Here is a 26,132-nt window from a genome sequence, read left to right on the forward strand (position 1 = left end):
GGAATACAGCCTTCCCTGTGGCTGCACAACCATTCATCCATCTGAAACTCACTGTAAATATCTCTGCTTACCACAAAGAGATCAAGATGAAATAAATCTTCTAGGGCTTGGGGCAGTTAGGGTCAGAGACAGGGCTTTTGGATACTGATTTCTGGGGCCCAGTTCTGGATGGCAACCCACACATTAAAAAGCAAACTTCAAACACTGCTTCTTGCAGAAGAGTTCAAATAATCAGGATGGTGATTAGAAGGGCCAAAGGGCCATAAAGGGGCTCATTTACAGTAAAACAGAAGGTGGATTAGATTATTTTCCAAAAGGAAAATTACCTGGAGTTTGGAAGTTGAGAGCCACCATCTGGGAGCCACAAAACCAGAGGCGAAATGGGTCATAGTTGGATGAGTCAACCCTCTGTCCTTTGGGATAGACACGGGTCAGGCCCTTCAGGTTGTACTTCAACAACTCCAGTGGCTTTTGCTTAACGATGCTCTCTGCCTTGGTTTCCACAAAAGAACGGATTTCTCTGAAATCAGGATTGTCTACACAGGGATAGGAGGAAGAAGAGTGAGTACCAAAGGAAGAAAGAAGTTGACATTTATACCATATTTTCACCAACACTTTGTTTTGCTTTGTTTTGCCTTGTCTTTTAATGCAATAATTGGCACAGTTTTCAGGCAGACACAGCAAAGAGGTTGAAAATCAAGCCTGAAAGTTAAAATTGCCTTCCTGCCACATGCTTTACAGAAGGGCAGATAAGAGCCTGCAGTCATGTTCTCATCTCATCATTGCTAATAATGTACTTCTGATCACTATAACACATATTTAAATGAGACATCTTTTCCTGGGTCTAAATGGGGAGAAGAAAGGGTGAGCCAGGGTTAGCCAATGCCTCAAAAAATAACTATAATTATAATGTCTTAAATGCAGTGACAGCTTATTAAAAACATTTGCAAAGAAACTTAAAGAAAAAGGGCACATTTGCTAGCTTCTCCAGCACCAATGACAAAAAACTGGAGTAAAAAGTACATATTTCAGTGTCAGAATCCACAGCTGCACATACACAGGCCCAGTTATATTATGAAGCCATACATCATTCCAACAGTTTAGTCCTGGCAAACATGTTCTTACAGTAAAAATTAAAAAATGAACAGTAAACCTATTTATGAAGGTTTCTTACAAGCAAATCACAAGTGTTAAGCCAGAGTTTTTAATCTCAAAGAAGTCAATTGACACATAACTAGTAAGTTTCCCCATGGAACATACATCTGAGAGGGTGTCTCTAGTTAACTAATTAAAATTTGTGACAGTTCTTTTGTGATAGATGAATAGCACCAAGTTCCCTGGTGTACAATTTCAAAGTGCTATTGAAAACTGCCTGGGTGAAGCAGAACTTTGTTTTCCAGCAGGACAGATTTTATCTTCAGACCTAAAATCCCAACTAATATCTGTAAAGAAAGTAGAAAGGGTAAAAATCAGATTAAAGGCAATACCTAAATTGTCCTTGGTTTTGCTTGTTGGCTTGCAGTAGATTACTAGATCAGATAATTCAATAGCAATTAACTGATTCTTTTCCCAGTATTTCCTCCTGTTCTCCTGGAAAACATAACAAAGTTTTAGATTATAGGAACAGTGAGTATTATGGCACAGGAGCTCCAGGGTGCTGGAGCCTTATTTGAATGCCTTCTTTGGTGTTCAGATTCCTATCTGATACCTTATACACTTGCACAGATGTAATGCACTTTCAGACCTAGCTCAGAGAACAGGTAATAACAAAATGGTAAGGTTTAGTTGGGGATGTACTTTTAGGAGTCTTTTTGGTAGAGAGAAAGGTGTTGTTTTGTAAGCAAGGGTTTCAGTTCTTCCCTGATCAGTCATGCTCAGAATCTTGGCAACATTTTTTTTTTTCTTTTAATATGGCTCTACTCAATTTTAGTTACATTCTTAACCCTATACCTCATATAAATGCAAATGTATGCAAAAAAAATGCAGAGGGTAGTAAAGTGTTTCTGTATCTATTTATAATCCTTGGCAGAACTTAAGTCTTGTTAGTAACTCCCAAACAGTGAAATTCAAACCCTCTGAGCATCATTCCTATGTCGTTTTCTATTTGTGCATCAAACCCATCATGTTCTGCATGGAAAATCATGCTAAAAATCTTGTTGAAATCCCCAGTACCAAACCCACTCTCTCTACTTCCACGTTTGCAAGCACCTGCTCTGTGGAAGCTGAACAGTGTTCCCTGCCAGCAGAGACTGGGAGCTGCTGAAAGCAGCAAGACGTGTCCTGAGTGGAGACATTTGGGCTGGAGGATTTTCAGGCATAAGAAGCAGCTACAGGATAAAACATGTTAGAAGAGTCCCATACCGAACACTGATTAGCTTTGGCACAAAAGATCATGAAGCAGCAATCAGGAAGTCTTCCAAATGAATTCCCTCAACAAGACAAACATAAAGGGAATGAAAATCAGAACTAGGGAGCCATGGTTTCCAGAATATCTCATTGAACCAGAGATTATACATTGAAGTCTAAGAAAAACAAAGAGGAATATGATGTTTAGACTTGGAAATAACCTTGGGAAAAATATGTACAAACCTCATTGTACTTAGTGATCAACCACAGTTCCCAGACACTGCTCAACAGTAACCAGAGCTCTGAGCAGCAGCAGATCACTTTTTGGTGGTATGGACTCACTTCTAACCAGAACCCTCTAGACATAACCAAGCAGGAGAGCAAGGAACAGCCACCCCATGGAGCAGGGAAAATGTCAATACTGAGCAGAGATTACAAGAGATATGAAGCTTAGTTTTAATTTTTTTGCATAACAGACATTGCCCAAAACCAAACTCATTTTAAAAATCCCCATGTATCACATTGCAGCACAGTCTTAATTCACGGTGCTTTTTTCCTTCCCCAAAATTCAGCCTCTTAACTGTACTGGCAACAAGGGCCTTTCCTCATCTTCATCCCCTCCCCATGCAGCAGTCAGTCTATCATGTGAACTTTGTAGAGGCCACACTGTGAGAAAAGCCTCCCAGCTGACAGAAATGAGTTTTAAAGCATCTTTGAACACAGACTGTTTAATACTTCTCCAACTGTACGAAAAGAGAAAAAGCTGCCAGGCTCCTGAAGAGCCATTGTTGTAGCATAAAAAACATTCAATTTGGGGACACTTCTTTTAGGTCATGTTTCTCTTTTTCTCATTTTTACTTCTAAATGAAAGCCTGGCACAAGAACTGTATCTCTCTTATCTCTCTTCCCCCAACAATAGGTCAACAGCTCCTGTGCTTCTCCCCTTGCTGTATTTACAGTCCTCTGCTTGAGACATCAACTTGTCTGGTAGAAATAGGATCAGGACAACCCTCAGAGCACTTCCACTCTGTGTGACAGCATGAGCCAACATGATACTGATACATTTTCCATCAACCATATCACCCACTTAACAATAAAAGGTGAATAAAAGCAACAAAAAAAAGAGTATCCTTAAGCACAGCCAAAGTAAGGACTTTTTGGTCAATTCAGAGACTTCTTAAATACTAGAAAAGATTACAGGGAGGTAAATTACTAGATCAGAACAGGAAAAGCAAGTCCTGAAAAATGTCTTTTAAGTGGCAATAGAGGGACATAGAAGCTAATCTTAGGCAGAATCCTTGAATGTTCAGGTAAGTATTTGGAAATAGTATCATTGAAGAACTGGGAAATCCGGAATGTGGTTATTAGTTACAAATAAAGCATTAGCCAAACAATCCTCTATCAGTACCACTGCATTCACTGGAAAACAGAGTTAGCAAAAAGGATAAGAAGAGTTTAGGGAATGGCAGCTCAGATTTCACACATCCTCTCTGGTGGATTCACAGATCTGAAAAGAACAGTCTGATGTCAGGGCTTCTGCTGCTTAACACTGGGATGAAGCAGTGTGACCAGATGGAAAATTGTAGTGGTATCCACTCTGGCCTACCAAGCACGCTTCACTGAGGGACAGGGTACAACACAGACAGTACTCTGCTGGAAAACTCCTGTTAACATCAATTTACATAAAATGCTAATTCATTTACCATTCCCCAGAGAGATTATGGAACAAGAAGCACAGCATCAATAAAATGAAAAGACAACAGCAATATGCAAGAGGGTGAAGGACCATGTGAGAGCAACATTTAGCAGTATAGGGCAGCTAAAGACAAAAGCTATTGTAAATTTATAGCAGTACATTATTAAAACAACAGATAAATTTGCAGCAATACCTCTTCTGCTGTTTTCCAAGTGATCTCACGGATACTTTGGTACCATTCAAAGAGTTCTTCTACTTTATCAGTTGCAAACTCAACACATGGATCTTCTGGATTCTTAGGTTCCAGAATGAAGACAAAAGGCTTTTTGTGTTTTCCTTGTGGCATTTTCACTGTTAGGTAATACCATAGCAAGAATTTATACTAAAATCCAACAGCTCTTTTTCTAAGATGTCATTGTTGATTTATTGCAGCATTTAGTATTATGAAGTTTCAACATATTAATTCTGCTGTCTATATTAATACAAGTAGGTGTTTGAGAGGTTTGATTTATTTTTTTTTAAATCTCTCCTGCTAAACATAAAAGAATCTATTCAATAGAGAAAGGTCAGAAATCCATACACAAGCATTAGAGAATACACACCAACGTTGTATGTATTGAGCACCAGGATGCCACGACACAGAGAGCCCAGTGGGTTGTCCTCAATGATCTGAAAAACATGAGTTAAATCTGACCCTAAGTCTCCTGAGTGAACATGCACAGGACATTAACAAATAATAAATGTGCACCATTAAACCTCAGCTCTCTAATCTCAGCTTTCCTGAAAGCATGCTCACTATAATGTTTGAAAGTCTGTTTTCATATCAAAAAACCACACAAGAATGTCTTCAGTGAGAGCAGTCAAAACAAGACTACTTTGTAGTAGCTTCTTTCCTGACACAACTGTTCATTTTTCAAGTCTTGTTAAGGTTACAATAACCAGGGGGGAGAAATTGTAATACTTGTGGTTCTTTCCAAAGACTTCTGGAAAATCATTGGAAGTGCTTCAGAAGAACAAAAGAATTCAATGTTTTAATTTTGAAATTCAAAAATGTTAAAATGTATTACTGTTCAGTTGTTTTCTTTTGTTCAAGAGCTCTTTGTCCAAGATACAGGACCAGATTTTTTTGACTATTTTGACAAACAGGATTGGCTTATACATAAAATCTTGATAATGGAGAGTAAAATGACTAGTAAGGTGTGTTTGGACATACAATTTTCTTATTTGCAAATTTTAAGACAGTGATTATAGCATGTGGAATTGTGAGTGTATAAACCAGACTTCCAGTAGGTAGCCAAGGAAATGGAGGAGACAAACAGTAACCCTCACCTGATTTTCAAGCTCAGCAGAGTTATCAGATGACAGATCTTCAACATAATTAGATGGAAAATAATGTTGGACTTTTTCTCCATAATCCCCCTTCCACCTGAATTCAAACAGAAAAGTAGAGAGAATGAAAAAAAAGTTAAAGATCTTCAAAAGGCCATTCATGAAACAATAATTTTCTTGGGTATATCCCCAAGAAAATGGTCACTAATACCCCATAATAGATTGTCTAGCTGGATATCACCAAAAATATAAATGATGAAGTAGCTAAGAGCTCTAACAAAGTGATCATTAACTGTAGTAACAGATGATTTCAGAGGGATTACAGTTACTGTAAACTGCAATTAATGACTTAAGAGGCTTTTTCCCCCTCCAGTACTAAAAATACTATTATGTGGTTGATTACCCTGTAGAAACCATAGGGAAACATTAGATTCCCAAGCTTTCCAAGCAATTTACAAGCCAGCTAAAAAAGAAAACCTGTTATGAAAGAAGACTGTACAGAGGTGGGTATGATTCCTGAGAAATGCTTAGCAGAGCAAGGACAGAAGTAGAGCAATGACTGCAATGACTTCCCAGAACACACAGATGTTCAGGAAGGATGGATGCAGTATGGGAAAAATACGGGATATACCAGGCTACGGAGGTTCTGCAGGCTGAGGTTGTTGCTGTGGGATAGAAAAGTAGAAAAAACATGAAAGGAGAATTGAAGATGACTGGATTTTGGGTTTGGGATGTGGGTTTTTTTAAACACACTGACATAAAGATTTATAAGGGCACAGTTAATAAGCAGAAATCAAACAGGCAGTTTTAAAAACTCACTACTCAAAGCTCATTTTTCCTCCATCTAGTAAGTCACCAGAAGTTCTCTCAGGAGAAATCTTTGCCCTTACCAGCCTCCAGTTTCCTTTGTGACATTATGAATTAAAGCTCCTCGAGAGAAGCTCAGTTCATCACTCCTTTTGGCTCTGTAGTCATACAAGGCTTTCACTGTTCTCTGAGGCTTTAAGATAAACAGAGCATATGGGTCATCTGGGGGGGACAGGTCATAAAATAATCAATAATGCAATCTTAAAACAAAAAAAAATAGGGAGGATTGGATTTTTTTGTTGTTGTTTTTGTTATGAAGCTTAGAAAACAAAATACTGAAGTTCCAGAGTGACATCTATTGGTGGAAGTAAGTGATGCTACTTTGGTATTCAAGCTTGGAAAAAAAAAGAAAAAAATTAAGGTAGAAAACATAAAACCAAAAATTTAAAAATTTAAAAAAAAATTTAAAAAACCAAAGTGAAATTTAAATCCTCTATTTTTATAACACATATGCATAAGCATTTGGAGTTTTCAGGCTTAGATATGTACAAAACCTCCACTTCAAAACCACATCATCTATTCTGCTGGTCACATTTCCTTTAGGAAGACATACAGTTTTAGCAGGATAAAGCTAAACCTTTATCTTGAATTTACTACTACTCAAATGCTTCAGAAGCAACACAAATTCACTGGACAAAAAGACTAAAAAGAATTATGGTCACAAAATTTACAAGTAGGTGATTTTCATGAGAATTTACAAGTAGACAGGCACTAGGAAGAATTACAGGTAAGTAATGTGTGCTGGGACACTTGTTTTTAAAACAGTATATAAAGGATAAAAACTCTAATAACTCATTAATAGACCAAAGGCACCAAATTTTTATAGAAAGCATGTGAATAAACTCTGCACTTACTTGTACATGCAGAACATGTTTGCTAATGGAACAAGAGTGCACAGACACCCACAGACTCAGAAATTTTCATGTTGTACTTTCTTTCCATGAAGATGTGCCCTTCTCAAATAGAATCCTCTCACAGGCATTTTATTTTGGAGGCCCACCAAATCAAAAAACTTCCACAGACCCAAGAGCAAAACATGCCCATATTGCCAGTCTGAATGAATCGCTACAGGATTTGCACACGAGAAAATGTGTGGGTACAAATTTTAAAGAAAGGCTAGTAAAAAGTCACACCCTTTAAACTTCTACTGTCTAGTTCCCCCTAGACCAAACAGCCTTGGCTGTTGTGAATTGATGCTTTCAATTCTTCTTATTACTGCCAACAGGAAATCAAGAAGTCTAATTTTTAGAAGTCTACAGTAAGTGTGAGTATCTTTCTTTACACATACCACTGTGGGGGTGATTTCACTGGGCTCCACATACATCTTGACTTCATAGAGGGAATTAATATCTTTTTCCTAAAAACAAGAAAGAAAAAATAATCAAGTTCCAGGAATCAAAAAGTTGTAAAAGTTCTTTATGATTATAGAACATTTATTTCTGAAATGAACTTTTTGACAGCACATAGGCCAACAGAAGAGATAGGAACAGACACCTCTGTTTTGCTCACTTCCATAGCTGAACATAACAGAAGATGAGTGTGTTATTTAATCAATCTATGCCTCAGTTTAATGAACAGTAAAACCCAATGAAACAGCAATACCATATAAAGTATTAAAGTATTTGAATCATTAAAGTATTTGACTGATCTCCTAATCAGTCAAAAGCTTTTTGATTGTGAGTACTCTTCTGTGTGCAACCAAAAAAGAAATACCCACACTTACGATTTCTGTGTTTCAGTACTTTAGTACCAGTACAGGTTTCACTACTAGATAACTCTGCAACAATATACAGAGTCATATTTTTCATTTTATCCTCTCCTTGTGATTCCATTTGAACCCAGTTCTAAGATACAGAACCTTTGCTATAGGCAACATTATAAAAAATCCTGAGGTCTAAAATCTTTTTAGTCCCTTTTAGACTTCCCAGAAAAAACAAAATCCCCAGTTTTGATTTCCTCACACCTGCCAGATGTGTTTTCCTACAGCTTCTAAAAGACATATACTTGAAAAGTAAAGACAGCACCTCGGGCTTTCCAAAGCAAAGCTCCCTCAGAATGAAACACATCCATCCAGAAAGTAGCCCTTTATCCTCAGCTAATTATCCAGGCTCCTAGTTTAGTCAATGGCTAGAGACAATATTCCTGGGGAGATTTCCTCATGCTTATCTCAGAGTGATCCTTCTGTGGTATCTTTTACCACAGAAGGCAGTGAGACATTGTCCCTGAAATGTCCAGAATGAGAGGCACAGCAGAATATTTCATTTTTTCTGAAGCACTTAGCAATTGGCATCTGCATGATCATTTAAGATCAATGCCCACTTCAGCAATAGAAGACATGGCCAACTGTGGGCAAGGTTATTATCAAAAACTCATTTTAGTAGGGTAACGACCCGCAGTACACAGTGGGGCTTCTCTAATGAAATCATGGGGAATGCAAGAGTCGGCTTTTAATCAAAGATGAAGCTGTTCTTCACACCTTTATGAGAGAAGTCAGTATAGCCACCTCAATTTCATAGAAAGTGACCCGCTTAACCTCTCCCAGAGATCCCATACCAGAGCCAGAGCTCAGCCCAGCCTCCCAGTCCATCCCAGTCCACCCCAGTACCGTGCTGTAGCGCTCCAGCAGCTCCTCCGTCACAGGGTAGCGCAGCTTCATCTTCCTGTACAGCGGGTGCTTCTCGTAGTAGGTCACCAGCTCCACCAAGCTCTCAAAGTAGGCTGAGGTTCCCAGCACAAAGTGCCGCCCCTCCTGCTGGATTCGGAAGTGCTTCACCTTCCCCTCCGCTCTGCGGAACAAGGGCACAGTGGGGAAAGGTGTCAGTGCTCACAGGGAGAGCACCAGGGCTCTGAACTGCACCAGAACTGCTTTGTGCACCTTCGTCGTGTGAAATGACTTCTCTCTCTAACAAAGCCTCTTTTATTCAATTATGATTATTATAATCTTTTAGATAGCTACAGAAATCAGTTTTTAAAGAAAAAAAAAAATCTCTTGGGCTTGAACAAAAGGTTTGTGTTTGCATTGATAAATGCAGAAAAACCATCCATTGACAACCATCCCATCCAAAAAGACCCCTACACCCTTTTCAAGCTGCTGAAGTTTTGGTACTTCTTTTTTCCCTGGTGTGAAATGGCTTTATTGAGATGCTGCAGCTCCAGCCACTTCAATGTCCACCTTGGTAACAGCAGAAAACTTCACCCCAAAGTACACAGGAGACTGGGAATTTTTGATATCTTCAATACACAGTATGTCATGTAAGTAAGCAACTTTATACGTTGCTAAACTATGCATTTTTAGAGAAACACAATTTGATCTGAAGGTGTGATGCAGAACACTACAATTCTATATATTTCATTAATATTTTTACAAGAAGCACAAAACTGTTCAAAACTATTTCCCCTGGTGAGAGGAGCCAACAATTTCACTTTGACATTTCAGTTTTATGAAAGAAAGTTTCTTTTTCTTCTTTCTTTAAAGAAAGTTCTATGACAGGTCAGGATTTCTAGAGGGTAAGGACATAGAATCATTGATGAACCTGCACCTGTGCACTGCAGTTTTGAAGGAAACTTCAAAATAACACTCTTTAGCAAGGAGTGTCAGGGAATGAAAGAAGGGCCATTCATAGTTCTGTATGGGAAGAATGGGACAGCTGGTGCTCAAACAATCTTTATAAAAGCATAAAGGTTCAGGCCAGCCACAAATTAACTCTTGCACACACTCTTATACATGGACCTGCTGCACAAATCAACCACGCTAATTATTCAAAGTTTGAAAGCAAAAATAGCATGACTCTAAAGAGACCATTATTTTTTTAAAAGAAAAACCAGAATATTGTTGGGCTGCTAGGTAAGGTAGTCCTAACCTTATTTTCTTACCTGAAAGTCATGGCAAAAGAATCAGGCTCATCTCTTTTTCTAATGAGAAAGGCTCCATCCCGAGGAATTCGCATGAGCATGTCTTCTGCCTCACCGCGACTCAAGTTGTTATAGTACCAACTGCAACAGTGAAAAGCCAGAATGGGCAAAGCGTTACATGGCTTGTCAAATGTCATTTTTGGAGAATAACAGACAGCGTTATTAACAGCAGAGTTTCAAACATTCTAAGAAATATTATGCATTAGATTTTCCCTACCTTGGCACCTATGACAGCTATTTATTACAAAACATTGTAAGACAGCAGTTTATTTTGGATGAAAGCATCAAGAATATATCAGAACACCTTGTCTGTCTGAAATCATAAAACATAAATCTGCATTTATTCCTAAAACAAAGGCACTGCATCCTGCTTTTAGCCTGCCATTCGGTTTTCAACATTTATTCCATTCTGACACAGTAGATTTAAGATAAAGCCTAAACACAGACAAAAGAAAGACACCAGCAATTTTAATTTTTATTCAAAGCTTGATTTTATCTTTCACCATAGCGATGGGTTTGTCTTGGATCCAATGTGCCTTCAGTGAAGCTGTGGCCACTTATACTGGCAGTGTAATTCCAGTTTATGCAGAAAGGCAGGAAAGTCTAACCCTTAAATTCTCCTTCCCCTCTCACTGGCTTCCAAAGTTATCTATGGGTAGTCAGTGAATCCCAGATTCCAGGGGGGCAAAAAAATAAAGAATTTTAAAGTCACAAATTAGTATTTTACATGCAAAGATTTACTTTTGCCCACTGCAAAGAAAACAGAACAAAGGGCAATGATAACAGGATTCTGCCAAAAAACAAGAGCAAGCTCTGCCCAGGCTCTATGGCAGACAAATACCAGCTGCAAATAAGCACCATGCTTAATTCCTGTTACACGGGTTGAAGTCAGCCTAACCAGCTCTGACAGGGTGAGGTGGAGGGTGGGGTTAGGCAAATGTAGCTGTTGGGCTCACTGCCCCAGTAAGAGAGCTTCCAGATGGCACAGACCATAACCACTTAGCTGCCAAACCACAGCCAACTACTAAACATCCAACCCGACCCTCTGGGGGTTGTAAAACACTGCACAGACAAAGGAAGAATTGGCACATTTCCACAGCATTACAGTTCTCACTGATCTTTCAGTTGCTGCTAGGAAATTGCTTTCCCAGTGACCACTCTCTTGTACTAAGTTCTCACAAAGTCAGTGTTTTCCCTCAGCATCTTTCAGGAAGCCTATTCCTCAAACTTCCACAGACAAGCAACACTGAAGTGTGCTCCTGAATCCAGGGAATTTTCTATGCAAAAATCCCACCTAAAGTAAGGCAAGGACACTGACATGAGAGCAGTGCTTGGCTTCTGTACGTACTCTTTGGTCTCATGAGGGCTGGGGTTGGGCACAGCGTCGGTGAGGCGCAGCTCAAACTCAGCACATCGCAGGTGGGCCTCCTTGTAGTGTTGGATGAGATCATAGATGCTGTCAAAGGTGAGGTTGTCTGTCAGGTAATATTTCACAGTGTCCCCATCACTGGTGGAACGGATCCGGCAGTGCTGGACTCTGCCTGACCTCCTGAAGGAGTAGAGAGGGCATAAGGGAAATACAGAGTTTGTAGCAGATTTTATTCTTTTTTAAGTATTTCCCCACCCACTCCTGGTCAGCTACTTAGTGAGCTTGTGAAGAGGCAAGAAATCTGTGTCATCTCATAAAACAGCCAAAGTAGCAAGCAACAAACGTCCTGACAAGGGAGGTTACAGGACCAAAACCAGTATTTTTCATCTGACAGTAGTTTAAAATATGGCAAAAACTTATTCTGCAAAATTTGCTTTGACAGCTCTCTGGGTCAGAAATCCATCTGACACTATTCCTTGTAATGTTCCAACCAGAAAAAAAAAAAAAAAAAGAAAACACCAAACCCAGACAAACAAATCTCACATTAAATTTGCTTGACAATGACCATACCAGAATGACAAGGTGTAATCGTCTGGGAAAGCTTCACTTTCCCTGACCAGGAATGTCCCATCCTTGCCACCCATTTCAGCACAATATTCCTGGAGCAGTTTCTCAGCAGTTGTTCTCCCCCCTTTCATTTTACCATGGAACCATCTCTCTTTCAAGTGCAGTTCAGTTCGTTTCACCTCCTAGACCAGAAAATAAGAATTTTTTTAAGTGCATTTCTAATTATATCACTTTGAAACTAAGTACTTGTTATTGGTGATATGTAACAATCTACTATTTCAGGATTTCAGCTCTTCCTAGGCCTGAGCTCTCCAGCCAATCACTTTGCCAAGCAGCAATTACACTGCTTTACCATCCACAATAGCCAAGTATACATTAGTTTATTCTACTTAGTTTGAGAATAGCAGTAATACTTAAAAGACTTAGTGCACACACCAGCATTAGCATAGAAGTACTGAAATTACATTTCATTGTCCTTGTACTCCTCCACTAACCAAGGGGAAAAAGTTATTTTATTAAAAATAAGATTACCAGAAGTTGACCTTGACAAAGACATTTTTATAGTTTTTTTTATCCCCACACTTGTTATCTGAAACAAAACCTCTACAACTTCATCAGCATAAAAAATATACATCTGTAGACATTTAAATAATCTGAAATAACAAAAAGAGAATGCTTAAATAATAAAACACAGCCATCACCTTTGATGAATCTTCATCAGCACTTTGTTCTATATCATCACTGAAGGAAAGTTTTTCATCAGCAATAGCACAGTAGTGCCGAGTCCATTTCTGAAAGTTGGGAGATATTAAAACCATTAACAGAGGGAAACTCACTAACCACTCTCAACCACAATCTCAAAACAGGGTGCAACAAAAAAAAAATAATTTCTTCCCCTCATCCACAACTGTTCAACTGATAGTATTACTTATACTAGAAATATTAAGAAAATTCATGTCAGCTTTCAGTATTACAGAACTGATTAACAACCTGTAGCAGATGACATAGAAATAATACCTGTTCTATTGTGTCCCACATGTAAAGTTCTCCTTGTTGCTTCTTTTCTTCTTTCTTTTCTTCCAAGTTCACATCAATGTCTCCTTTTGGCCCCAGTTTTTTGTGCTTAAAAAACAGAAAAAATCAACATTCATACACTTAGAGAGAATCCCACACAAAATTGGTCATAATGTTTCAGCACATTCAGTGTTACTGGAAGTATCTCCCTCCATTGCACAGCCACCTTCTTTCATTATCATAACAGCAGCTGTTCCACAAGGAACAACAGGGCTGGAACTTCTTTCTTTAAAATTAGATCCTGTAATAAAGGTTAAAAAAACTAGTAGAGGTATCATTGAAGCAGTGAAGAAACAAATAGTTTGATAAGATCTCACCATTCTTTAGAGAACAGAAAACATGAAGTGACACATACCAAAAAACAAGGATAAACAGGAATCCTTCTGCAGAAAGTAGCACATAAGGAACAAAAATCAAAACCAAAGGAAAAGATAAGGAATGAAAATGAATGAGGAGTTCACCCTTTTATGAGAAAAAGGAGTAGAAGGAAAATCCTTTATGAAAAAAGGTGTCAAGTTCTACTTTCTTTAGAGTGTTCACAAAAGTGTCTCAAGGGGCCACAGGCAATAACAATTACTTAACTGCACTTAATGATGGGATTGCCTCATATCAGACCTCAACCACACTCAGTTTGGCACAGCCCACTCTTGGCTGATTTCAGTTTGAGAGGCCTATCTGAAAAATCTCACAGGCCAGTGGAGTAGGTGTTGCCTCTGACTGTTTACTGACAACATTTTCCAAACAAAAGCCAAACAACACAACCAGCTCACTGGCAGGTGCTGATCTATTTAAAGACTCGTCAATGCTCTTTTAGACAGCACAGAGTGATATGGATGTTCTCTTGTGCACACTCTTAATAGTTTGTAATTCCCTTTAAATCAGATCTGTCATGTTACTAATGATGTGCCTATGCAAGTCCCCTCTCTGCTCTGCATGGAAAAAACAGTCTGGAGAGAACAAAAAAAATCTCCAAAAACTTAAGCACGGAATTTTTCCACCTTATAGCGGGATTCTGTTATTTCCAATCTTACATTGAAGAGCATATTCTTATACCTACCTACCCTTATTTCCTCCATTCAGATATCTAATACATAGGATGCAATACTGCTACAAGAGCAAGAAAACAGAAGCATGAATGAAAGTAATTATCATTTTACTACAGAGATCATGAGCAGCCCTGAGATTCTTCACCAAATTTTGCCATTTGAAAAGTTCTACCACAGTTTCAATCTGAGAAATCTTCTTTTGGTTGTGCTGTTGCTGCAAAACAGAGCTCATAAAACACGTGCACTGCCCACAAGGTTTAACACAGAGACTGCCTTCTCATAGTACTGCCTCTGTTTCACAAGTGGCTCACTAAACTGCATATTTAAATCACACTGAGTTAGCAAACATTCATCAATTTGTGAAATCCTCACAACTTCAGTGTGCAGCCACAAGAGTTTGGGTTTCACTTGAATGAAAGGCAGTTTTTGAAAAAAAAAATATTAATACTGATCTATCTTCCTATTCAAGAACATACTTCTATCATTTTTAAGCAGGCCACATGGTGTAAAACATCTGGGATGAACATCTGCAGCAGTGAACCCTTGTTGAAATTTAGCAGTGACATTTCAGGAGCTGGAAGACCTTTAGAAAAGAAATTACTTTTGATCTGGCTTGAACTGCCAAGACTTACTGCAAAGGAAACCAAGAGCAAGCACTTTAATACAGAGTTTTACAGAACACTGTTCATTACTGCCAAATGTAACCAGTAAACCCTTCATTCAAGGGGTTTCTTGAAACTTATGTGTGAAGTCAGGAACAGTATTTCAGGCTCCTGCTCTTGTTCTCAAAGCAAGCTTACCTTGATGATGATTTTTTCTTTCAGCTGGGTTGGTGATGGGAGCTGATCTGCACTGGCTTCAACAGGCTTCATCAAAAGCTGATCCCCAAACACCTCCTTGAACACTCTGGCCATGTGTCGCTGCTGCTCCACACTGCAGTGCTCTTCAATTGACAGAATGACTGGATATCTTTGGGGGACAAAACCAGGTGAATGAAGACAATTTCTTTTTGCTACAGCTGGCAAGGCAAAGAAGACAATACCCTCCCTCAGCCCCCAGAAGAGAGAAAATATTTAAAGGAAGCAAGACAAAAGGAAGATATAGACACAATAAATAGCAGATGTGCAATCAGAATTGCCAGGGTCAGAAGGGACCTGTGAAGGCTGATCTAATCCAAACCTCTTCTTTGGGAAGGCCCAATTCCTAGATTAGATCATGTTGTTCAGAACTTTATCCAGCCAAGATCTGAATATCTGCAAGGACAAAGATTCCCTCCAAGCTCTTTGGGCACAGTTTCACTGCTAAGGTACCATTATGTTAAAATTTGTTTCTCCTCTCCTCAAAATCATGTCTGTTTTCCATCACATGTACTCTGAGAAGAGTCTGAAAGCATAATGCATCCCATATTATGGTTGCCACTAACACAAAGTTCCTTTGCAGGCACTGATCCACATGGGAAAATACTGCCTCTCTGTGTCCAAGTGGTAACATGGAAAAACAGGACACTGACAGCTTGATTTCTTCTCCAGTTATTGGGTAATATTTTTCATGTTAAGGACAAGTTAAAGTTAAGTTAAAGAAGGGCAGAGATGCAGATCTAAACTGATGTTACCAGTTCAAGAGACATGCTATGAGTTCTGTATCTTCTCAGCTAAGACCTTCCCTACAACAGGAAAACCACATGACAGACATATTATTTGTCAATTGTAATATTTTGTTAAATTTTTTAAAGATTTAAGACATACTATTAAGCCCTTGAAGTTTCACTTTCAACTTAATAAAAGAAGATCCAAAAAAGGAGCCGGGAACCACTTTAGGGTGGTCACTATCTTCCTTAGCAACAAATGGTTATGCACTGGGACTCTTCCTCAAAACAGCATCAATTAAAGACCCACATGTGGCAATAGTGAAAGCTACTGGAATCCATTATTCTCTGATTACTTTTTGCTCTAGATTACAGAGAAATTAAGTTCAGGAAGGTCTAAGTATATGAAAACAGGCTGAAGGAAAACAAAGCTTACTCAGATGTAACAAAGGCATGGTCTTTGATTGCCTGAACTACATCATCGAATTTGATCTTTGTTGTCCGTGTCCACCCATGGTAAATGATGGGTTTCCCGTCAGGACCATCCCAGCAATCCACTAAGAAACACAAACAATGGAAAAAGTGAGAGACCAGGTAGCTCCTTAAATGAATCTGGTATGAAGAATACATCCAAAACTTCAGTGTTCTATATACTGATTCATAGACCTTAATGTTCTAATAAAACATTCTATCAGATTAATTTATATCTCTCACAGAAGAAACTGAGTTTACTTAACTAAGAGCAAGACAAATAAACTACATTATAAAATGTTCACAAAGCATTATTATGTAGGAATCTGGAAATAAGAGATTCAGGCAACTACAGTGTAAATCAACTAGTTTACAGTAATTTTCCAGGGATAAATACACTCCAACAAGTGACAAGCTGAGAGCTTCTGTCTTTTGTTAATTTCAACCCTGAAACTCTAATTTGAGATACAGTTTACATTAGTCAAATAAACAACATGAAATTAAAGTGAAAACTCTCAATAAGGAACACAAGCACAGAGCTGAAGACACATACACAATTGCTGGAGAACAAAGACATTAACTGATTTACAAGCAAGTTAAACAGGATGACAAAAGGCACCACATCACAAAAATCTCTGTGCCTTAAGCTTGTCTGTATTACAATGAAGGTAAATAAACTATCTATGCTACACAAGTACTCCAGCTTAAATCCTAAGCTTTCATATAGATGCAGGATTGGATTTTTGGTGTAATGTGAGAGGAAATTTAGGAAGACTCTCTTAAAACTGCCTGGGAACATTAATCAGAGGAAGTGAATGAGGCATTGGTGAGACATAAGGAAAAACAATTTAAGGAATCAGTGATTTTTATATGACTAACTTCAAATTCAGAAAACAAACAGTTCTTGATTTCAGTTCTTTTTTCCTTTTTGGTAAACAGGGGAAACTGTTTGTACAGAAACCACTCCACAAGCTCTTTACTCACACTCAATACATCGACATCCCATCCTGAGGCACCTGATGTAAGCTTCTGTGGAGGATTCACTGCGAAGCTGGTCTCCTGTCAGGTATCTAAGGAGTAAAAAGAAATGGTTACAGATAGTCAATTTCAACCAGTTCTCACTCACTCACTGGGTGACATTTTTCCTCCTGACATGGACAATGATGATTTTTTATTTGGTGGTGGTGGTGGTTTGTTTTGGTTTTTGTTTTTTTCTAATTCTGATGGAAGAACAAGACTTTGCTGAACCTGATGCTATCAGGTTTTTGGATGGACCAAATTATAGGAGGTTAAAGGCTCAATCTAAACTGCAATCTACTCTGACATCCTTCTAGAGAGCAAATCCTGAGCTTTGAAACCTACCTAAACCTCATCATACTCAGGCATGAGCATGTGGGAGGGATGTGGAAGGTATTTAGAGTAATATCACACCTTATACTTCAAAATACACCTGTATGCTATATCCATATCCACTTTATTACATTCCCTGCCTTATTTTATTTGTTCATCTCTCCTCCCTCTCTTTACACCTTTTATTCCACTGTAATGCTAGACAAGCAAATCTCCTTCATTTGAAGACGGTTCAAACTCATCATCACATACTTTGTACAACTAATGAATTCTGACATGAGCTCAATGAGGCTATCGGTGCTTGAAAAAAAAAGAAGCCACTTCAGTAACTTAAATTTTTGAAAGGAGAGAGGCTTTCAGAACAGTTTCAACTCAATACATTTTATTTTTTAACAGGACTTGAGTTTTCTGGCAGCTGAGCTGAATTATAACTCAAAACCTGTATTTTCTTATGAGAAAGGGAAAAAAGAGTCTCAGAAACTTTATTTACCACATTTATACCACACTGTAGGAAGGTTTCACACATCCACACAGTACATTTCTGGCATAATTTATTGCTACATTTGTTTGAACTGGGATAGACAACGGGACTTTTGGTAACTTACGTGTTATGAGAGGAAGAAATCCAGTAGTGGGACAAAGGATTATTCATGTTCTGCACATCTATTGAATCATATTTCTCATCCCAAATACTGTTTTCTTTTGCAAATAGGTAAGCAAGGAACTACAACACAAAGAGAGAGACTGAATTTAAACAGTTTTACCCGATAAGAATAAAAGAAACACAGCAATGCAGCAAGAGGGGCCTAGAGGCCCTGCCACCCAGTGAAAATTCTGTGAAAGAAGTCTATGAGAATTACTGCAAAGTACCATTATCTCACCTCATCAACAAAGAGGAAAGGTTCAGCAGTTTCTCTCATAGTGTCGTCAATAAACTTCGTCATTCGTTCTCGGACTTTACTGAGATCCTGTGCCCAAGATTCCTTCAGATAATTGCAATACAGTAAAAAAAAATTTTAGAAGTGGTGTTATTCAGTACAAAAATCAAACAAGGAACAGAGAGTTCTACAGAGAGATACACGCTACGTAAGTACATATGCGCATTGACAGGGAGAAAAAAGCTGGCCTCCTTGGACATGCCTTAACTCTAATCTCTTTCATTTCTAAGTGCAAGCTGAACATCCTTTGAAAACAGTGAAATCGGGAGAAAAAGAAAGCAAGCTTACACAGGAAGTGTAGGTCTCACTTTTCAATCACATTTGCAAAGTGCCTAGCAAATATTGCACCAGTTTTTCACATGAAATCTGTGCTAAATAGGATTATATGAAATCCATGAAGACACAGTTCCAATCCCTGCCTTCATCCTTATCTGCTTGCTGGCACAGGACATCTAGCTGGCTCCATTCATTAGGAAATTACCTTTGACTGGAATGCAGGCAGGCAGCAATGTGAGAGCTGCAAAAATTGGCTGCCATGGCCAAGGCATTACCCCAATGGCCCTCTGGTGACTGCAGTGACCAGGCCAGGCATTCATCTCTGACTGCACACAACATTTACTTCTAACCTTGTCTGTTTATCTACATGACTAAGTGGAAGCTTATTAAAACCTTATTTACTTTGTCCTCCCTCTTGTCCTCTGGTGTACCTTCAGAGGCTTTATAAAGATGAAAAATAATAGTTCTTGTGGATGTCAATGGAAACAAAGGAAAAATCTTTCCAAGGCCCAGTATTACAGTGGCATCAATCATATTCTATGAGTCTTCACATTTCTTTTAATGAGCACAGAATTCTGTGATACAACCCCAAGAAAAAGAGTTCAGTATTTCTGTAACCTTCCCACCTGCTGCTCGTGTAGCAAGAATCTCTGGAAGTCATGGAGGTGAACTGCTGAAGCATCTGGACGGTCAGTATTTCTTTAAAAAAAGAAAGGGAAAGTGAAGCTAAAGAAATAAGAGAGGTTAATCAGATGTTAAAGCAGAAGATGACATGGGTTTGTATCTTGGATTTACAGTGCTGGTGGTGCTGCCACCAGCAAGAGACAAGGTACCAGCATGGTACCAGAAAGGTGCTTATAAATCTATGCTTTTAAACAGCCTCACAGTTTAACTCATTACATGACCCAGAGCTAAGATAATACTCAGTACTCAGAGAACACTTTTAAAGTTATTTCTTTAATCTGTTAGTGTCATATTCAAAACTAAGATAAAGCAGTTTAATCCACAATCAATGGGTTAGCAATGCCTGGGACTTTCCTGCTGTACACATCTTACTTAAACTTTCAAGTCCATCAAGTGGAAGATGCAGAAACAATTACTATCAGCATTCAGCTCAGGCCTAGGCACCACACCACCCTCCAGACTGAAACAAAACTTTCTGCATCAAATTATCCTTCTATAGCTCTGTTCAGCTCTTTATAAAATCAGAGGACAGGCAACTTCAGTCTATACCATTTTTGTAATCAGAAAGTAAAAATCACCAGGACTTATTTCCAATGTAAGTTTACCTTTCTGAATGCAAAAATATTAATGATTTCTTTTCACTTACTAAAACATAAGAACAACAACAAAAAAATAAAACAAAACAAAAAGAACAGTGAGGTAATTAAAAAACAATCCTGCAACATTACATCCATATGAAAATGCAGTAAAATAATACAAATGAAGAGTCTCACCCAAGAATGAAAACAGAGGAATCCTTTTTGAATTCATCAAGAATCTTAAAACAAAGAAAAAATAAACAAACAAAAAAAGAACAAACATAAAAAAGGGAAAAAAGACAAATAATAACAGAATATCCAATTTTCTATCTAAGTCCATCTAATAATGTCCATTGTTTTGGAAAGGGGAAATAAACACCTGTCTGTTCTAGAAGAGTTGCATACAAGTTGGCAAGACACATTTTTAATTAAATGAATAAGAAAAAACATACTGCCAAGGCTGGCAACTGCACTTCAGGCCTTTCAATGTGAACACAATTCTCAGACAAAATACTTGCTTTGATAAAGCGTCTTATACAAACAGTCAGATTTCTGGGGAGCTTTTTGTGCTTGATATCCCTGAAAAACTGGAATTAAGTATCATCCATCACATTTATTCAAGTGAATATAAAACCTAAATTGTTTCTAGCTTGGCACAGCATCATTAGAAATTGCAGGAAACTTATCAAGTGACCCAAAGGACTTGTAAGCAAATTGAGAAAGTTCTTTGCAATGATTCACACAGGGCAATAACAGGAGCTTAAGGAAGTCAGATAGGCTCCTTACTGTGTGTTTTACTCTTCAGCTTTCTGCTCAAGCTAATTAACAGGACTTTCATGGCCAAAACTAAAATCCTCAGTTAATCTAGGTTTTTTATCGCTTCACCATGATTTCAGCATCACTTTTAAACAGCACAAGCCCTATTGCCAGAAAGTCAGCATTGACTTTGACTATCGAAGCTTCTAGTCAGCATCTGCAAAATTAAAGTCAAATCCACAATAAGCTCATCATCAACAAAGACATTCATTCAAGTAATTTCAAATCACGTGTTTTCACACAGTTTTAAAGGGTTCCTAACTTTCAGAGGCACTAGAAGTATGCAGTTTCTAGCAGCTTCATGAATCTGCACAGCAAATACAAGGAAACAGTAGTCAGGCAGTTGTTCACTTAAATTAGCTAAAATGGAATTCCATTGCATTTATGCCTCCCAAGGACTGTCTGATGCATGTCCTGTAAAGGACTGGCAATCTGGAATATGGAGTTGCTTCTACCAGTAAAAAATACCAGCCAAATCTAATGAAAAGACATTCTGCATCCTGAACAGACTCACAAAAATAATTCCTCCTAAAGACCTATGAGTATCTGTGCCTATATCTACTGCCAACACACAAGAAGCAACATGAATGACTTGTTCATCTCCTTAGGCCAATTGCTGATACTGACTGTTATCTACACATTGAGTACAGCACTGCAGCCTTTTCCTGGTACAAGAATGAGGAAAAAAGAAAATCAGTAACAAAAAGATAACCAGCTCTCACTACCCTGATGCAGCAGTTGAACAGCATGAAGACTATCTATGACAAGCTTACCAATTTCTGTTGTTCAAACATGATTTTCTTGTAGAACAAATGAAATTGTTCAAAAGTAAGCTCTTCCTTGTGAGCGCCTATTTCCTACAACAGAAAGTAGCATGCAGTGAATTTAGAATTCCCTGAACTGCACTTGCACAGTGAACAAGTTACTCTTACTCTGGTTGGCATTCTCTCATGCATTCTGTTCTACTCCAACTTTATTTGTCTCTAACCACTTGGATTTTTAAATTTATTTATGTTTTTAAGAATACAAACAAGAAAACAGATGTTGGTTTATGACATAGTGCTCTGAGACCCCATCTTTGGCCTTGCATTTTGCACTTCATTTCCATGACAGAGAGAAGCAGAGCCTCATTTACTCATTGTTAGCTGGGGCAGCAGAAACAAGAATGTATGCTTTAAGGGTGGAGAGTTGGAAAGCAGGAAAGGGTGGGGATATTCAAGGTTCCTGTAGGAATAGAATGACCTTCAAAAGTTATTAATATTGGCATTAGTCAGAGAGAAGAGGTTATTATTTGATCATATTGAAAAAAAAATTAATATGAAATTTATGTAGAAGAAAAAAAAGATAAAATACTTTTCTATCTAATTGCTCAGTACTGGAGTTCAAAACCCAATGTTGGCTTTGGTCAAGCACACAATGAAAAGAAAGAACATTTATGTGTGCATTTTCTTATACCCTCAGATATAGGCAAAACCAAGCTGACAAATTAATCAATATAATTTATTTAACTGTAGATTATATGAATCAAAACCAATTAAGTGTCCTAAAAAGAAACATCAACACTTATCAGATAATACCAAACACATTTAAGTAATCAGGTAATTACCGCAAATTTGTCCTTTAAGTACTTCATGCTGCTCACTTTGAAGTTTACTTGGGGAAGGACAGTTTTCAGCTCTCTAAGACTGATACTGGGGGGAAAAAAGGAGAAAGAAAAAGATAGCAAAATCACCACAGTTGTTTTGTGTCTAGTCAGCTACTCATATTTTCTATCAACACAAAAATGTGACTATGGAAACATTTTTGGTAGGGCTCATCTCACATACCTATAAACTTATATAAACTTAACACCTACAGGGAAGCAAGCTAGACATGGAGAAACAGGCATTTCAATTAATTTGGAATTAAAAGAACCATGTTGCATAAATATGTATTTCTCTCTGAGCAAGTAATCAGATCTAGATGATCAGCTCAAATGTAGATTTTATACACGGTCAGATGAACTGAAGCCTTTCTTCCACTGAAACTGAATTACAGACACCGAAAACACCATGCAAAGGCTGTACCAAACATGAGCACAAACAGAAAATAAAAAGCCTCAATTTTCTGTACCATTTTAACCTTTTTCTCCAGTTGTTATTGAGTCTGGTAATGCTGATTTGCAGCAGCAAGACTCTTCCCTTCTGCAACATCTGAACATGATCTCAGTTCTCTCTCTCAACCAAGTCTTCCCTTCCAGTTCTGTTTACACAGACCTGCTGATTCTTTTCACAGTTTCAGAATTCCCAGTGATAACCCAGCAACACTTCAAAAACCAAAGTTTTCTAGATAACAGCAAGGCAGCACGTCAAGAGAGCACAGGTACAAGACCTGTGCGTCCTATTGCTAAAGCCCACAAAGTATTAAAGCAATAACAACAGTACCTAACAAAACAAGACTGAGGGGACTCTGCCTTGACTTACACGACAATTCAGAAGGCATTAAACCCCTGCAAACACAGTCAGAACAGAATTGCTTGAAAACAACAAAACCAATTAGCATGCTGATGAAAGTAACACCTCCATTGCAAGCAGCTACCCCGTGAGACATTCTCATCTCTATTGTGCAAGAGGGAAAAAGGCAAAGCAAGAAGGAACTATGCCAAAGTCCATGGCCAAGCCAGATTAGACCTCAGGAAATTCCTGGCTTTCCGCCTCGTCGCCAGACCTCTGGAGAAAAACACTATTAGAAGCAAGAACGAGTGCTCCATTTGTACACTAAACACCAAGCACACGGAATTTCCTCTGGCCAGACAAGTGCAAGAGAAAACAAAGAGTTGGGACTTCATTACCAATGGAAAAAAATTCAACCTGTGGAACAGGACTTGCATGGTAGCCTAACCTTTACAATTAACCTCCATAAAAAACACAGCTCTGAACACAACAGACCTCAGCCCAAACTCCTTTCCTGAATTTTTCTAAAAGTATGAATCATCTAGGAAGAGAAGGAAAAACTGCCCTCTTCACAATGCAAGTCTCCTTGGTCCCATCCAAGCTGCCTTGTTGCAATGAAACAATCCTATAGCAATAAATGAAACCTCTTCAGCAGATACCTACTGTCAGCCACAGCTGCTCCATCCTAACATTCACTTTTGCTTTGTGAACCCCAACAACACACCCCATTGCAGGGTTAGCTCTCAAAATGCATCAGGGGGCACAAATCAATATCCAGTAAAGGATGGGACTGTGGCCAGTTGAGGAAACAGAGCTCTGAAATGGGGTCTCAGCTCACCCTGCATGGTGCCATAGGCTGTCTGCACAAGGGTGTGATTTCCTCCACAGCCTCAGTCACACAATTAAACACCTCACTGCAGTTTGCTTTTGGGAAAAGGTGTACACGAAAGGAAAAGCATGAGCTTTTCTACACTGATTTGTACTTTAGAATAAAATGCATGTTCCAGGCAAAGATAAAAATCATGGTGAAATAATACCACAAAAGGGAGGAAAAGCTAATATTCTTCTCAGTGTAGCACAATTTTTGGAAACCCTAAGGAGAGGTGTGCAGTTGAATTCATTTTTTTAAAAAGTCTCCTTTGCGTGTAAAAGCCACAAAGCCACATTACAGATGGACCTGAAAGGACCTACTGACACTCAAACACATGAAGCCACACATCACACTGGGAGCTAGAACCCCTGGGACTTCTTTCACATGAGAAGCACCAGGTCAGAGGTGATTCTTTGGCTTTGGTCTGTTCAAATACAAGGCAGAGACAAACCCGTGGCCTGGCCAATTGCCAGGCGAGCTCAATCTCTACAATAATGCATTGCTCATTCTGTGAAAGTAATTCTAGGTTAAAATTTAAAATACTTATTGTCATAATTTGTTTCCTCATTATACCATGTAAATAAACCTGAGGAAATGCTATGAACACATTCAGCAAAAGGCAAAACTCAAGTTGCTAAAGCAAGGGCAAATGCCATTTTCAGGCACCTAATGCTCCACATTTGGAACAATTAATTCTTTATTTCTTTTCATTCCATGTTAGCATCTGCAACAAAAATTCACTAGAAACATCTGAAAAAAGACAGAGCTTCTTACCTATTTTTTCTAGTTTGATCAACAGAATAGATCTGCTTTCTCAGCCAGCTTGTAGAAGAGGGAGAAAAAAATAAATCTAAGAATTATAAAGAATATACAGCCAAAGAAATTTCAAAATCCATAGACAAAACTCAACAGAAATACTTAAAAGTCTTAAGATTCATCTCTTTTAGCAAAGCAAAAAACCAGTGCAGCATTCAAGGATCCAGCCAGTTTTTTTAACCACATTTGTAAATATGTACTTTTCTTCTGCATTTTAAAGTCATATAAACAACACAGGAAGGGGAAGGGTGGGCAGAACAGAAAAGAATGAGTAACCAGAAGCTGTGAAAAAGTTAAAGAATAAAGTGAGCCAAAACTTCTGCTAATCTAAACTGAGTAACTCCATAAAGTCAATGATTTGACAGATTTATCTTTGAGCTCCTGGCTCAAATATTTGCTAGATGCATAAAAATTAAAAACTAGAGAGAAGGGAAAGGGTTTAGAGAATGTTAAAGAAAATCCTCATTACACTGCATGTCAGTTTTAGATGCACAGTAAAATACTTTTAGTTGCACCAATAGTAAATAAATACATACACAATTTTGATCTAAAAAATGAATGCACCCCAAAGCTAATCTCCAGCCTTAACAGGAATTACTCTTTTTTAACAAGACTAGTGTCAAAGCTACAATTTGGTCAGGGAGCAAGCGAGGGCAGGGCATATTCTCACTAACAGCAGTGGCCACAAACAAAAATGCTAGCAGTAATGCAAAGCAATGGGGTATGGAAACATTACTGAAACCTTGTCCACAGAACTGGCAATCTGAGCCTGAGCAGCTTCACACACAACATCCTCTGAAGGATAAAGGTGCAGTTTCAAATGGCTGACTTTTGAATTTTCCAAGAAGCCAACACACAAACACCAGCTGCTCTTGTGATCTCATGAAGAGATTTTGTTTTGGGTGCACAGAACAAGGTGAATTGCAAGTTCACATTAGTGTAAGAATCAGAGTGTGACTCCAGAGCACCTGCAGCACCTATGTAGCAAAATAGACATTGAGAATTTCCATATGAGGTTTCAGTGTCATGCACTAATTTGAAAGTGTTCTTAGTGTAATTGGCAAGCACCACTTGCTGCACCTTAAAAATTTCATTCGGATTTTCCTCTT

The 26,132-nt window shown here is 38.4% G+C and overlaps 1 protein-coding gene across 4 annotated transcripts in view; it reads right to left on the minus strand.

Annotated features, from left to right (window-relative positions):
• PLCG2 (phospholipase C gamma 2) overlaps positions 1-26,132 on the minus strand; it is a 56,577-nt gene that overhangs the window by 11,450 nt on the left and 18,995 nt on the right. For all 4 annotated transcript variants that reach the window (XM_014257144.2, XM_088062139.1, XM_088062138.1 and 1 more), the window contains 23 exons: positions 24,982-25,029; positions 22,511-22,595; positions 21,678-21,761; positions 20,284-20,327; positions 19,453-19,525; positions 18,494-18,595; positions 18,218-18,336; positions 17,247-17,332; positions 16,228-16,348; positions 15,007-15,175; positions 13,104-13,208; positions 12,788-12,877; positions 12,090-12,268; positions 11,499-11,699; positions 10,112-10,231; positions 8,844-9,024; positions 7,527-7,595; positions 6,262-6,371; positions 5,372-5,468; positions 4,645-4,711; positions 4,236-4,393; positions 1,488-1,590; positions 327-536 (listed from right to left, as the gene is read on the minus strand). In XM_014257144.2, coding sequence (XP_014112619.1) covers positions 327-536; positions 1,488-1,590; positions 4,236-4,393; positions 4,645-4,711; positions 5,372-5,468; positions 6,262-6,371; positions 7,527-7,595; positions 8,844-9,024; positions 10,112-10,231; positions 11,499-11,699; positions 12,090-12,268; positions 12,788-12,877; positions 13,104-13,208; positions 15,007-15,175; positions 16,228-16,348; positions 17,247-17,332; positions 18,218-18,336; positions 18,494-18,595; positions 19,453-19,525; positions 20,284-20,327; positions 21,678-21,761; positions 22,511-22,595; positions 24,982-25,029 — 2,621 coding nt within the window. The remainder of the gene's footprint in view (positions 1-326; positions 537-1,487; positions 1,591-4,235; positions 4,394-4,644; positions 4,712-5,371; positions 5,469-6,261; positions 6,372-7,526; positions 7,596-8,843; positions 9,025-10,111; positions 10,232-11,498; positions 11,700-12,089; positions 12,269-12,787; positions 12,878-13,103; positions 13,209-15,006; positions 15,176-16,227; positions 16,349-17,246; positions 17,333-18,217; positions 18,337-18,493; positions 18,596-19,452; positions 19,526-20,283; positions 20,328-21,677; positions 21,762-22,510; positions 22,596-24,981; positions 25,030-26,132) is intronic.

Source organism: Pseudopodoces humilis, chromosome 14 (genome assembly GCF_049639895.1).
Source record: "Pseudopodoces humilis isolate 2021_Gansu_Grassland_sample_001 chromosome 14, ASM4963989v1, whole genome shotgun sequence".
Lineage (NCBI taxonomy): Eukaryota > Metazoa > Chordata > Aves > Passeriformes > Paridae > Pseudopodoces > Pseudopodoces humilis.